This window comes from Leptidea sinapis, chromosome 25, assembly GCF_905404315.1.
Source record: "Leptidea sinapis chromosome 25, ilLepSina1.1, whole genome shotgun sequence".
Lineage (NCBI taxonomy): Eukaryota > Metazoa > Arthropoda > Insecta > Lepidoptera > Pieridae > Leptidea > Leptidea sinapis.
The window spans coordinates 954,803-968,275 of record NC_066289.1 but is presented as its reverse complement, the minus strand read 5'-3'; the positions used below and the strand labels follow the sequence as shown (position 1 = coordinate 968,275).

The window sequence follows — 13,473 nt, the reverse complement described above, 5'->3', positions numbered from 1 at the left end:
CATACTTATGTTCTCCTGGTGTCTCTGTAGTAATACGTCGTGCGCATGACGGCAGAATATATTAAGGTATACCGCGTCATGGATAAGATAATCTCTTCTTCAACTATGATCGCCTGGTATTAAAACATTGTATAATACTTCCTATCTCATGTTCCCACGACATATTATGAATTTATGTGTCTGTCTCTTTTTACTGTCTCGCTTTTTCATTTCATCGAGTTTAAAATCAACACGATTCTATAGAAGTTTTCACTTCAATAAAAATAAATAAAATAAGGTAATTTATTTCATTCAATTCCCTGTGCACATCTGTAACCTTTACAATATTAAGCTTGGTACTTACCATGTTATTATAGATATTCTTAAAGGGACTAAATGATTACGAGGAAAAGCGATAGCTTTAAGAGCTTCTAGAAAAAATCACGTTTCACCTCTGGAGACATAGGAAGAAGGCTCTTGTATTCTGATTTTATTATTTCCTTTAAAATTTTTATTGCCTGAGGTTTTTCTTTACTTTCGGAAATGAATGAATTGTAACGTCCGTATTAGCAATAAGGAGACAATTATAATAATTTCTTCCTTCGTCTATTCTACTTGTATCCGTCACTCAAATTATTATTAAAGCAAAAAGTCCACCGTTGCATCTGTCTCTCAGGCTGTTTGCGATAAAACTACTGAACTAATTTAAATGCGATTTTTCGCTAATATACATAGTGATTCATGACGATAGTTTAGGTATATAATACGTTAAGGCTATGTGTAAAATTGTTGACATGTTACGATGATTGCTGGCATTTTGGATAGATCAATCCGGCTGGGAGGTCTCATTTAAACGGTGTCTTATCCGTCTAAGATTAAAAAAACAATGTATAGTGAGATAGATCATCAATATGTTGAAGATATCGACAATATGAAAATAAGTTACTTAATTATAAGTTATTAAAAATATTACTCATAGGACTGCACGTCAGAAGTGAAAACTTCTTACAAATTTGTAAACAGTATTTATTGATTTTATTGAAATTAGTTTAGGAAGAATTTCTTTCAGAAATTATTTCATCAACATATATTTAATTTATTATAAAGCAATGATAACATTATATTTTTATAATGTTTGACACATATTATGTTTTTGATATATTTATTGCATTTCAAACTATATTCTTTCACGATCTCATAAAGTTCTTCATTGAAACACACATCATCGTTCATTCATTAAGTGTATTCATTCATTCAAGGACAATAAATATGATTGATAATTTGCCTTGGTGATTGGTATACCTATGAAGGACACAAAAAAAAATAATGATAGTGGCAATTATATGAATTTTTTTGGCGAAGGGGGATCTTTAATGAGCTATTTTATATTGTAATAATTTTAGTATTAATGGACTGTATATTAATTAGAAGCTAATTCAGCTCAGATCCACACTACGGTATTTGCTTCTAAAATCAAAAACCCATATTATTTCATACAAAAATTACACACATTGGAATATAGCTGTCCGAGCACTACCAGAAGAATGAAATAATAGGCTTTATTATAGTAGGAAAATTAAGGGACTCACGTCACGTTTCTTCTTGAGGTATTTGACGTACACGTGATTTTCCTTCAATATTGCAGGCCTGCTAAATTTCACTGTAACAGTGAACAATAGTCACACAATTTATTATGTTTTAAGTAGAATCACACTATATTTTTAAGCTTTTACACAAGGTTCAGCGGGATTAATTAGGATAGATTATAGGTATCGCGTCATACGATATACGGGCGGCCATAAGGTTTTTACAGACACCAAAACACCGGTGTGTCTTAATTGGCGGTGAGCGACGTACATGAATAAACATCATTCAAACTTTTGTATTTTTTGGAACCATTGCATAAAGCAGTTGTTCTCTTGGTCGCATTCAAAGCCTATTCTTGTAAATCGACAACCTCTTAGCTTATATTTATTTATCGGAATTAAAAAAATCACAAGTTGCAAATTCTGAAACGTATAATGGATCCGTCATCAAAAACTCAATCGATAACTCAGTGGTATGCGAGGACGTGTTGTTGTGATGAAGGATGTCTTAACTGTGAGAATATTTTTTCCAGCCTTTTTTAAAAACTCTGGGCAAGCAAGTATAATCTGCGGAGACTCTCCTTTGGATTCCACACGTTACTGTCAAAGAAGCAAGCATTTAAAATGTCCCCTTGAAAACGAGATCTGAAAAGGTCTTGAAACGTCGGGTTAACAAAAATAGAATGTAACTTTTACGCAAAAATCTAATGTAAAAACAGTTACAATTAAGCGCGTTTTAATCATTTAAAAGTGTTTTATTTAAATTATAATACAATCATTTACTGGTAGATTACAGAATCTAATTGACAAATATATACACACGACTTGATAACCACGATTACTTGATCTCGGTTATAAAAAGAAATGTAAAATAAAACGACTAGTGTGTATCCCTACTAATATTATAAATGTGAATGTAAGTTTGTTTGTTACGCTTTCACGCTAAACCACAGAACCGATTTTGATGAAATTCAGTACAGGGACAGACTAAATCGAGATATAAAGACTTGGAGGGGTTGAAATAGAAGATGGAAGTTTGTCATTATCGTAGATGACAACATGAAACTTTGTATTTAGGCACTTGATTAGAAAAAAAATTGTACTAGCATTTTTTTTTATTTCAACCTGTGTGGAGATGAAATAGGGGATGATATTTCGTATGAAAGTCCAAACAAAGTCACGATTCCACGCCTAGCTGTGAATTCATATTTGATCATATCCTTATAATCTAGCAAAGGTCGGATAAGAATGAAAAAATAATTTAGAATTAACTGCAGCAGTGTGTTTATGTATATATTTTGCAAAGTATTCTAAAAAAATGATGCCGTAACGCTTTGCCTAAAGTAAGTATTCCACGCGAAGTCGCGGATAATAGCTAGTATTAAATAAAGTGTATGAATGCTATACGGTTGCTATCCTGCATATATCTGCTAAAATGTTGCCAGAACTGATGTATTATAAGTGTGATTATTATTAATATTATCCGATCAAATTATAGAAGTAGCAGCAACTTGTGCCAACGTTGGTACGGTTAGTGACGTCATCGTTTCATTCGAAAGTCCAATTTAAAAATAGGTTAACGGCCTCTTGCACAAATAGATCGCTCTAAGCATTATATTTGGATTGCTTTCTTTTCTATTCTTGTTACTTTCTTAAGAATTTTAAAGTTGATATGTTTCATCTACACCTTCTCCGATGGTGCCTTCCTATTGATATGATAACTGGGTCTAAAATTGCGAATATATGTATGTATGTTATATTTATTCATAACAGTTACAATTTATTTTACACCATTCCCCGCAAAACTGCTTACGCAGTTTGACTGCAGGTAGCTTGACTGCTGTAAAGCCTTACATAAACATAGCTTATAAATTATTAAATTAGGTTGTATTAATACAATTAATTTACGTAAATGGTAACAACGTATTTAACAAGTGTTTTTTAATAAACTTTTAAATTTAGCAAGTGTAGGCTCACGTCTTATGTCCTCGGGTAAACTGTTGAGTAAGTATGGAACTCGTTTTTATAACGTTCTATCTCCATAGTAATTTTGTACCATGGGTATATCAAATTTACTTTTGGAGAATTACCTTGTGCCAGTTTTATGTTGCACCAAATTAGTGAAACGATCCTGTTTACTATGATTATAATTAGAAGATATTTATCTTTCAGGCTAGCCGGTAAAATTTTACATATTTTATATAGTTTAGAGTAATCACCTTTACATCGATTTTTTGTCTTTTTATTTTGTTGTTTGCAATGATTCTATTTTATCTATATATGTTTTAAACGTAAATCCATAGCAATCAAGAGCGTATCTTATTATAGAATCCACAAGTGCAACATAAAAACATTTTAGTATTGGTAAGGGGACTTAGATACTTAAATGATAAAACTTTTCTAGTAATATTCTTAATTTTTTACATACGTATTCTATGTGGGAGTCCCAGGAAAAAGAGTTATCTAATTTTACTCCTAGGTAATTTACACAATTAACTTTTTCGATAGGATTACACGTGCAGTTAATTTTCTTATTATTGAAGCAATCAAAGCCGTGTGCAATCAGAGGAGGTGGATAATATATGGGCAGATATTGATGAAAATTTATTTCTGACTTAGTTGCAATATTGATTTAACATTATATTACAATACTAGTTGGCCCGATAGACGCTGTTCTGTGCATAATTAATAAAAGACTGTTTTTATGAATTTGTCAATAACATTTTATAACATCAATAATTATTTCGTAAGATATGTTCCCTGTTGTTTTAATGAAATAGTTTCACAGCAGAACTGACAAACCGCGAGTCAATAAATTTTCTCATAGAAAATAATGTCCATACAAAACAAAAAAGAACATAAACATATCGAGTAATATAATCATTTACTGGTAGATTACAGAATCTAATTGAGAAATATATACACACGACTTGATAACCATGATTACTTGATCTCGGTTATAAAAAGAAATGTAAAATAAAACGACTAGTGTGTATCCCTACTAATATTATAAATGTGAATGTAAGTTTGTTTGTTTTGCTTTCACGCTAAACCACAGAACCGATTTTGATGAAATTCAGTACAGGGACAGACTAGAGCTTTTGGAAAGGGCATAGGCTACATTAAATCGCGATATAAAGACTTGGGGGGGGGGATGACATAGAAGATGGAAGTTTGTCATTATCGACGATGACACCATGAAACTTTGTAATTAGGTACTTGATTAGAAAAAAAAATTGTACTATAATTTTTTCTAAATTTCAACCTGTGTGGAGATGAAATAGGGGATGACATTTCGTATGGAAGTCCAAAGAAAGTCACGCTTCCACGCCTACCTAAAATACATACAACTCTTCGGCCTTGTACGATCTACAACTATTTTTGTATCGCGATTTTTATATTATTCTATTCCATCCACAAATCCGCTATAGGGTTGCAAGATGGCAATCGAATGGATAATTAGTATGATATATTTGGTATGTCTGAGAATCGGTCGTCATCTTCTTTTTATTCCCCAAATATTTTAATTTTTGATTTTTTTTATTACCTTTACTACTTTTTTACTACTAGTTTTTTTTTATTAAATTTCACAACCGTTTCTTATTATGATTCATTTGATTTATGTATAACTATTAAATATTTTAACGGAAAACAATACACGCAAATTACCATAAAAAAATTCCCTCGAAGAGACTTCAAATTGTCTCTTGTTCTTCAATTCGTTCAATTTGCAAAACTGATATACTATGCAAGTTATGTTGTAAAATTATAATAATTTGATTTATTTTTCTTGTTGTGAAGTGCTTTGTATCAGGTGAAAGTCCAATTCCTCTACGCGGAAGTATTAAGGCCGGGCGCTCGTTGGAATTCGCCCTTTCTGAACTATTTACTATTATGTAACCAGTTGATAGGACTTACTAAGTGTTATTAGCTGCCCACGTAACGATAATGATCTGAGTTTGTTAGTGACATAAACGCGACGCCTAAAAGTAGATTATTTAACTCCAACAACATAAGAAAACGGACAGGTGTGAGTGTTACAGCTTTTGGGTTATAATTACATTAAGGAGTTTAACTTCGTTCTAAATATAAGTAAGGGTGGTATTGTTATCATTGGTGCATATATATACTTATATATATTGGCTTCTATGTAGCTTTAGGAGGTTCATGAAAGCCCTCACCCTCTCCGCGCTGGATAACTTGACATTTCAGAAAACATTTATCCTGATTCATATTTGAGGTTGGTCTAGCATGATCTATTGAATTTTTTTATATTGAATGCTCGGTTATTTCTCGGTTTCTACCAGTGGGAGGCTCCTTTGCACAGGATGCCGGCTAGATTATGGGTTCCACAACGTCGCCTATTTCTGCCGTGATGCAGTATAGTGTAAACATTACTGTGTTTCGCTCTAAAGGGCGCCGTAGCTAGCGAAGTTACTGGGCAATTGAGACTTAACATCTTATGTCTCAAGGTGACCAGCGGAATTGTAGTGCCGCTCAGAATTTTTGGGCTTTTCAAGATTCTTGAGCGGCACTGCATTGTAATAGGCAGTTAATCAATTACCATCAAAATAAAATAATGATAAAAAAAATAAAAATGAAATAAAAAATATTTCACCTATAAATGTTATCCATTTTGGACTTATTTTTTAACTGAATTGATTGGTCTACATAAATTCTATGAGAAACACAACGCTATCCTGTGCGACGGAAAACGGACGGAAAACGGGTAAGGGGCGATGATTTAGGTCCCTCTGCACAGTACTATTCGCACCGGTTTCAAATGGATAATGCCGGTAAAAATCATGACAATTAATTCCGCAAGAGTCGAATGAGATAAGTGTACCTATGAAGGTAAGCTAAATATAACTGAAGCTAAAACTGTGCTCTCAAAGTAACTCGGTGAGAGAAAAAACGTTCTAAGGCGGGTTGTTCAACAAAAGCTTCTATAGTGAACTTAACACCGTAAAATTTTGGTTAAAGGTAGAAGAACTAAATCGAATAAAAGTTAAAAACGTTAACCGGTTGTATATTTTTCGATATCTTGCCTGTAAGCTAGTTATAGTCTAACATGTCTGAAATAGTTTGTTATATGACAGTGACCTGTAAAATTGTAGTATTATAAAATTGTTAAGAACAATTTACTTTTTGAAGTACCTAGACATGCGTGGACTGAAACATGTAAAGAACGGCAGATAAATTATAACATCAATTTATGTTCTCATGTAAGAGACAATATTATGTTCTTAATGAGAAATAAATATCTTTAAACTGTTCGGCGAAAAATGCCCTTCTCAATGAGTTTGCTTTCTCTCTAAATTAGTTTATCCCTTACTATTTGCCATAATTTTTTATGGTATGTAAATTGCGGTAGTGATTACTGCGTGACTCGCAACAGTGAGAGAGTCTGCTAGATTGGGAACCAACGACCGCGCCTAAAATAGTTAACCTCGGAGCCCGCGTCACGCATAACGTTACATCTTTCGTAATTCCAAAGGGCTGAATAAAATATTCACCAAGTTATTATAATCGACATCAATCAAGTTGTCACTGTGTATTTTCAACGAAATCTTCATTTTGCCGCCCGCTCTCATTTCACTGTACTGTATCGTCCCAAAAATAAAAATCGATTAATAAATTTATTAAAAAATAAACTTATTATTAAATATATAACTAAAATAGTAATTATAATTAAAATAATTAAAGTATAAAAGATGTTGAATTTAATTAAAATGCGAATCCACTTGTTATTTACAATGTGATTCATACAACGGGTGTATAAAGAGTATTAAAACTTGAATATGAGGATTACAGTGTGTTTAACAGCCGCATTCAATTTTGATATATAATTTAAGATTATTTAGAATCCAGATCTATTGTTATCTCTAATCTGCATTTCAATACTGATGTCCATGGGCAAGGTGCTGATATGATCATCACATTATAATAGCATCAGTTTATAAGCATCGGTAAACTTAAGCGGCATTTTCACTGTACACTGTAAAAATACGTGATTTGAGCGCTCTCGGACGATAGCATCCGATCCGAACGCGATTTTACTCAAACGAGTTCACTCTTCATTCATACGAGTTCACTCGGATAGCTTTTTGAAAACAAAATGGCATAATTTAAGAAAAAGTGGATTTACCTATATGTTATAATTTTGGCTTGAGTAGGTATGACTTCCGCAAAAGAGTAAGTATCTACGTTCTGTATTATTGGTGGTACTTTTTCGATCTCATGCTTAAAATAAAAAAAAATAAATAAATCATCTTCAACTAATAAATAATAAATAATATAATATATTGTGACAACAACTGATTTGTTGCTACGAGGAACAAAAGCTGAAACGAATAGGTTAGTGGCTCAGGAACTAATTCGTTGAAGAAAAGAATTATTAATAATTATATTTTAGGCCTTGTTCAGCCGAATGAACGTAGAGTTGTGGAGGGACACAAACCGTACTCAAATGTTGAAGTCGGACGAGTGTAAGCCATTATCCGAGTTTACTCACAAGCAATCTAACTCGCACGAGTGTAGTCGGACAGTAAAGAAAGTGAAAACCCCGCTTTATAACAATATATAAGTAATTAGTTATGTGACATCAAACCACTGATCACAAATGTAATGGTACTTATTTCATTCAACTGAAAATCACGCCTGTCCCCAAGAATAACAACGACACACTCTAGGAAGCAGACATTAGGCTCCTCCAGTAAGCCACAGTCCTGCCATTCTCGTACGACTTTATCCACTCGCACCAAATCTTTGTACATACTCCTGAGCATATACTGCATATGGGGCAGTTAGTGACAATGAACATGATTGTAACCCCGGCATCCGCTAACTTCTGTTACTATAACTCACATCCTTTCATGGTAAAAGTATCGTATCCCCCCTTTTCATACCAAATTTATTTCTCCAGCCCAACAATCTGTCTGTTGTCCTTATCGATGCGTAAAAGCGAGGCTAAACTGGAGCGTGCCAACTTTGCCCTAGGTTCCTACAACCCTATGCCCCTACTAGCACAGACTTGTCCTGACATGCGAAGCTCTACCAAGATAGACAATAAATTTAAATTTCTCTTCGTAAGACACATGAGGTTCACGTCTCAATCACATCACAAAAAATATATACAAAATAAAGGCGATAGCAACCCACCATGCCTTATCAAAAGTTTTCAAAAAAGGAATTGGAAAATAATCATGAACTCTACCAAGAAATTCAAAATTCGAAATTCTGTTGCAGGTGACAGCGGCTGGTAAGGCTGTACTAGTGACTGGTTGCGATAATGTTCTGGGCAATGCATTGGCAAGGAGGCTTGACGACTTGGGCTACCACGTGTTCGCCGGCTTTCAATCCAAAGCGGGCAACATCGATGCTGACATGCTCAAAGAAGATTGTTCCGGAAGATTGCACACGCTGCAACTTGATATAACTTCAGAGACGCAGGTGGGTTGAGTTTGATGTCATTTCTTTCGATTTCATTGCTAGTCAACAAGTTTAAAAATGTGTTAACACTTGAAAAGATAAAGGTCCTAAGCAACTACAAACACAGGTATGACCGACAACTCATTCGATTCGTAATAACCTCTCGAGAAATTAACCTAGTGTCTGTATAAATAAAGCACATACAAAATTGAAATTGTCAATTTAAATAAAGATGATATTTTGTTTTTCTTCCCAAAAATTTTAAGGAGAAAAGGTCCTAAAGAGAATGAAATTTCCAAGAAAAACGTCTGGATTCCCAGAACTGTACCACTATTTTTTATAATTTTAATTCAATTCTGCAAGTAGGTTATTTTTTGTAAGTATAAAATACTATTTTACGTAGTACACAGTCTTTTAACAGCAGTGCGTCCATACCGTAAGGCCACACGGAGATTTGTTTAGGCCTGGCCTGGCCTTTAATTAAAATTATAAATAAAAAAAATACAAGTACGAACAGTTCCAAGCCTTTTTATTAAAATAAATCCTTCTGGATCTTTTTTTTAATTTCTTAGATGTAATAAGTTTTGATTTATAATTGAAAAACGTAATAACACCATTTGTTTATCTTGATATTTTGTTAATAAAAATTGCAATGTTTTATACAGTTTTCTCGATGTCGTTCCAAATCGAATGAGTTATCGCTTATATTTTAAGACCTTAAGAAGAATTAACACGTTTCCAACCTGTTGACAAGCCTATGATTAGTATAATGTCCACAAGGCATCAAATAATATTAGCAAAATATCTACTTTTACTGTAAGAGGTATTTTCAAATCAAATCAAATCAAATCAAAATCAGTTTATTCACGAAGGTCACGGAAATGACACTTATGAATGTCAAAAAAATATATATTTTTCTTATTGAATCTACCGCTACTTCGTAAAGGGTTGAGCTAATGTGAAGAAGTAGCAAGAAACTCATTGCCACTCTTTTATATCAAGATTTACATTTAAGTACATCGATTTACAAATCATTTCAAATTACAATATAATATGTAAAATGTAAAATGATGCAACAGACACACTCAAACGTCAAATAGTCAATGTCTTACACGAGTAAATCAAAAAAGTAAATGTAAATTAATACAAAAGTTATTGAGTACAGTAGCTGCATCATCCACTTACACCATAAATATTTTGTGAGCACTGCATACATACACACCTTTTCTTAGTAAGTACCTGATTTATTCCTCATAAATTGCTTATGTGCTATTTAATATGGCGGCTACGAGGGGAAGGTTCATTTCCCTAAAATATTGTTGAAGAACGCTTTCTTCATGGCTAGTCCATGCGCTATTCTTGTATACGGTGACAACCCTGCATTTTTGTTCAATTTAATACTTTGCGTTTATAAATATTTGTACAATAACTTTGCATGTATTTACTGTATGTACTCAATAACTGTTGAAGTTCTATTAAATTTTTATTTTTATCTAACTCAATTAAGTAATGAAGCTGAAACTGTAAATATTCATTTGAAAGAGTAGCAATTTGCCTCTTGTCACATCTTCTCATTTCAGCTCACCTTTTCCGGAGTGGTAGTAAATGATAAAATGTATTATTTTGACATACAATCATGTTATTTTTTTTTTATTTGTCCCTAAAGAAGATGCTAGCGCCATTTCTTACCCCTGAGAGAGCTCTTTGTCTCCGAAAATATAAGTTACTCAATTACTTCTGTTGAAAATTGACGTCAAAAAGAACTTAGTAAAGAATTATAAAGAAAAAATTAGTAAAGAATTATATTTTGTTATCATCTTAATATATATAAATTACGTGACACGTTATTTGTCTGCAATGGACTCCTAAACTAATGAACTGATTTTAAAGGGGATTACTTCATGAAGTGCAGATTGGTCCAACTTGAGAGATAAGATAGTTTTTATTTCGATTTGGAACCGATAATTATTTTTATTTTCAATATTTGTTTTGTATGGACATATATTATATGAGAGAATTTAGTGACGCACGGTTTGACAGTTTCGCTGTGAAACAATTTCATTATAACAACAGCATTTTTCACCAAATAATTCTTGATGTTTTGAAATATTATTGGCAAATTCATAAAATACAGTTTAACAATTCTATATGTAAGTACCAATATGTTAAAGAGGAATCGTTGATACTTTTATCAAAAAATCTATTATTAATTATAAGTTGACGTCTTACCAATCGTGATGCAATATTATGAACGAGAATAGCCCATGTTTGTCATAATCTTATTTATATGTCGTTAAACACGTTATAATATTTTAATTTCAATTTATCAAATTAAAAAATCTTTTAAAATCCCGAATTGACAAAAGTTTAAGTTCAGACGCCATCTGGAACACAATTTTAAAAGTAAGTAATTAAAATTGCATTAATTCAAGGCTGCCTTTTTATAGTACCATTAAGGGCTATTATCCTGTATCATTTTTGTACCGTTCGCAGGCAGGACTAATTTGAGGTAAGATGAAACGTTTGGGAAATATAAATAATCCAATTATTAGTACCGTTTCGAAGAAAAGGCTCCCACGTAGAACCTTAATGTAACAACTTGGAGCAACGTTAATGGAATCATTTAAGATTTGCTTTTATTTTAAATTATGGTTAAAATTATATTTTCTTTCTAATGTTATTAATTTTTATCTTAGTTGATAGACCTATCTTATTAAAAATTCATCTTTCATTTCATCTTGCTCCTTTAAGCAGGGAATCACGCGCCGCACAGTTCTTAATTTTTATAATTTTTGTTACTTATTTCATTTAATTTATTATTTTAAGGTTTATACTGTAAATTGAAGGTGTGTGTTTCAATAACTAATAAAGTATTTCTATTCTATCTGCAGTTCAAACCAATACAGAGGCGACGAATAATAGTTTTTGATTTCAAGCACGTAACATTAAAAATAGTTCTCTAGATACTAGCTAGGAAAACTTCAACCGGCTCTTGATGTCTCGTGGGATCGTGTTTTCGCTTGTTTTAGAGTTGGATTGGTCATGGACCGCAAACTATGTAAGATTAGTAAGCAATGCGAGATAGATTAACTTGGAAAGCACTTGCCAGGATAAGAAGCTGAAACTTTATGTGCAAACAATACATCTTTATTTTGTTTTGGAAACAATATATCAGCTCCAATTGTTTGCGAAGCGGTATGGCAGTACTGAAAATGTACTCTATTGTAAATAATTCTAAGATAATTAATATTCAGAATAAAATTACTTTTATGAGTTTGTAACACAATTCTCGAGGGCTACGTAAGTTTCTTGTTTACGTAAATGCAAAGTTATTGAAACGTGTCTTTGAAAGAAAATTTCACAACAGTTGGTAGGATTCATTTTATTCTACAAAACCCTACTAAGCCACCATTGTTTATCAAAAACAAAGCAAGCAGTTCTTGGTAAACAAAAGTGGCCAAGAATTAATGTTTTACCATACAACTGAAAATGTTTGTATTATTAAAACATGAAACTTTGGTATTTTGTTACAACTTTGGTTTCTTTCTTTGGTTTGGTTATTCACAATGGAAGTGCTTTTGTTTTGTTATATTTGAAAGTAGATAAATAAATGATAATCATCATGACAAAATATGTCTAGTGTTAGTCCTGGTCACCTCCAAAGTTCTCCACGAGGACGGGTCTAACGTTTTTCGCATCCAGTCATGAGGGGGGCATTCCATCGAACTCATATCGCAATAGAGTCCCAATATCATTATTATCTCGATGCAAACTATTCAGTCAACTAACTGAGGTGAGCGGGTGTGGGGTACTAACTGCTGATTGGTCAGGTAATAATCACAACATACCGTAGAAAATTGGTACCTGCTATCATCCATAGACGCAATGCAAACTATTCAGTCAACTAACAGAGGTGAGCGGGCGCGGGGTACTGACTGCTCATTGGTCAGGTACTAATCACAACATACCGTAGACAATCGCTACCGGCTTCCATCCATAGTGACAATTCAAACTATTTAGTCATCTAACTGAGGTGAGCGTGCTCAGGGTATTGACTGCTCATTGGTCAGGTAATTATCACAACATATCATAGACAATCGCTACCGGCTAATCCGTAGACGCAATGCAAACTATTCAGTGACTAACTGAACAGGAACTGTCACAGGAAACGGGCATGAAGTAGTGCTGCGCCTATAGGTTAGTGCCGAGAAACAGCTCGCAACAATTTAACAACAAAGATTTTATTTTTGGGAGCAATTGACGCTTGGTATCATCTCCCCTGACACAGATTGCGTAATCTTACTCCTCACGCATCACAAACGATTGAAGACGTAGTGTTATACGATACAATCCCGGTCATATTATTCTGCGCCCGTCAATGTCAGACTTAAGATAAAATGTCTAACCAGAACACGACAATACAAGTGTCACCGTTGTTTGGCAGCGTGACAGTACTTACCAGGGGGTCGATTAAATT

At 33.2% G+C, this 13,473-nt stretch overlaps 1 protein-coding gene across 2 annotated transcripts in view; it reads left to right on the top strand.

Moving 5' to 3' along the window:
* LOC126972231 (D-beta-hydroxybutyrate dehydrogenase, mitochondrial) overlaps positions 1-13,473 on the top strand; it is an 86,533-nt gene that overhangs the window by 53,744 nt on the left and 19,316 nt on the right. For both annotated transcript variants that reach the window (XM_050818876.1, XM_050818877.1), the window contains exon 4: positions 8,814-9,017. In XM_050818876.1, coding sequence (XP_050674833.1) covers positions 8,814-9,017 — 204 coding nt within the window. The remainder of the gene's footprint in view (positions 1-8,813; positions 9,018-13,473) is intronic.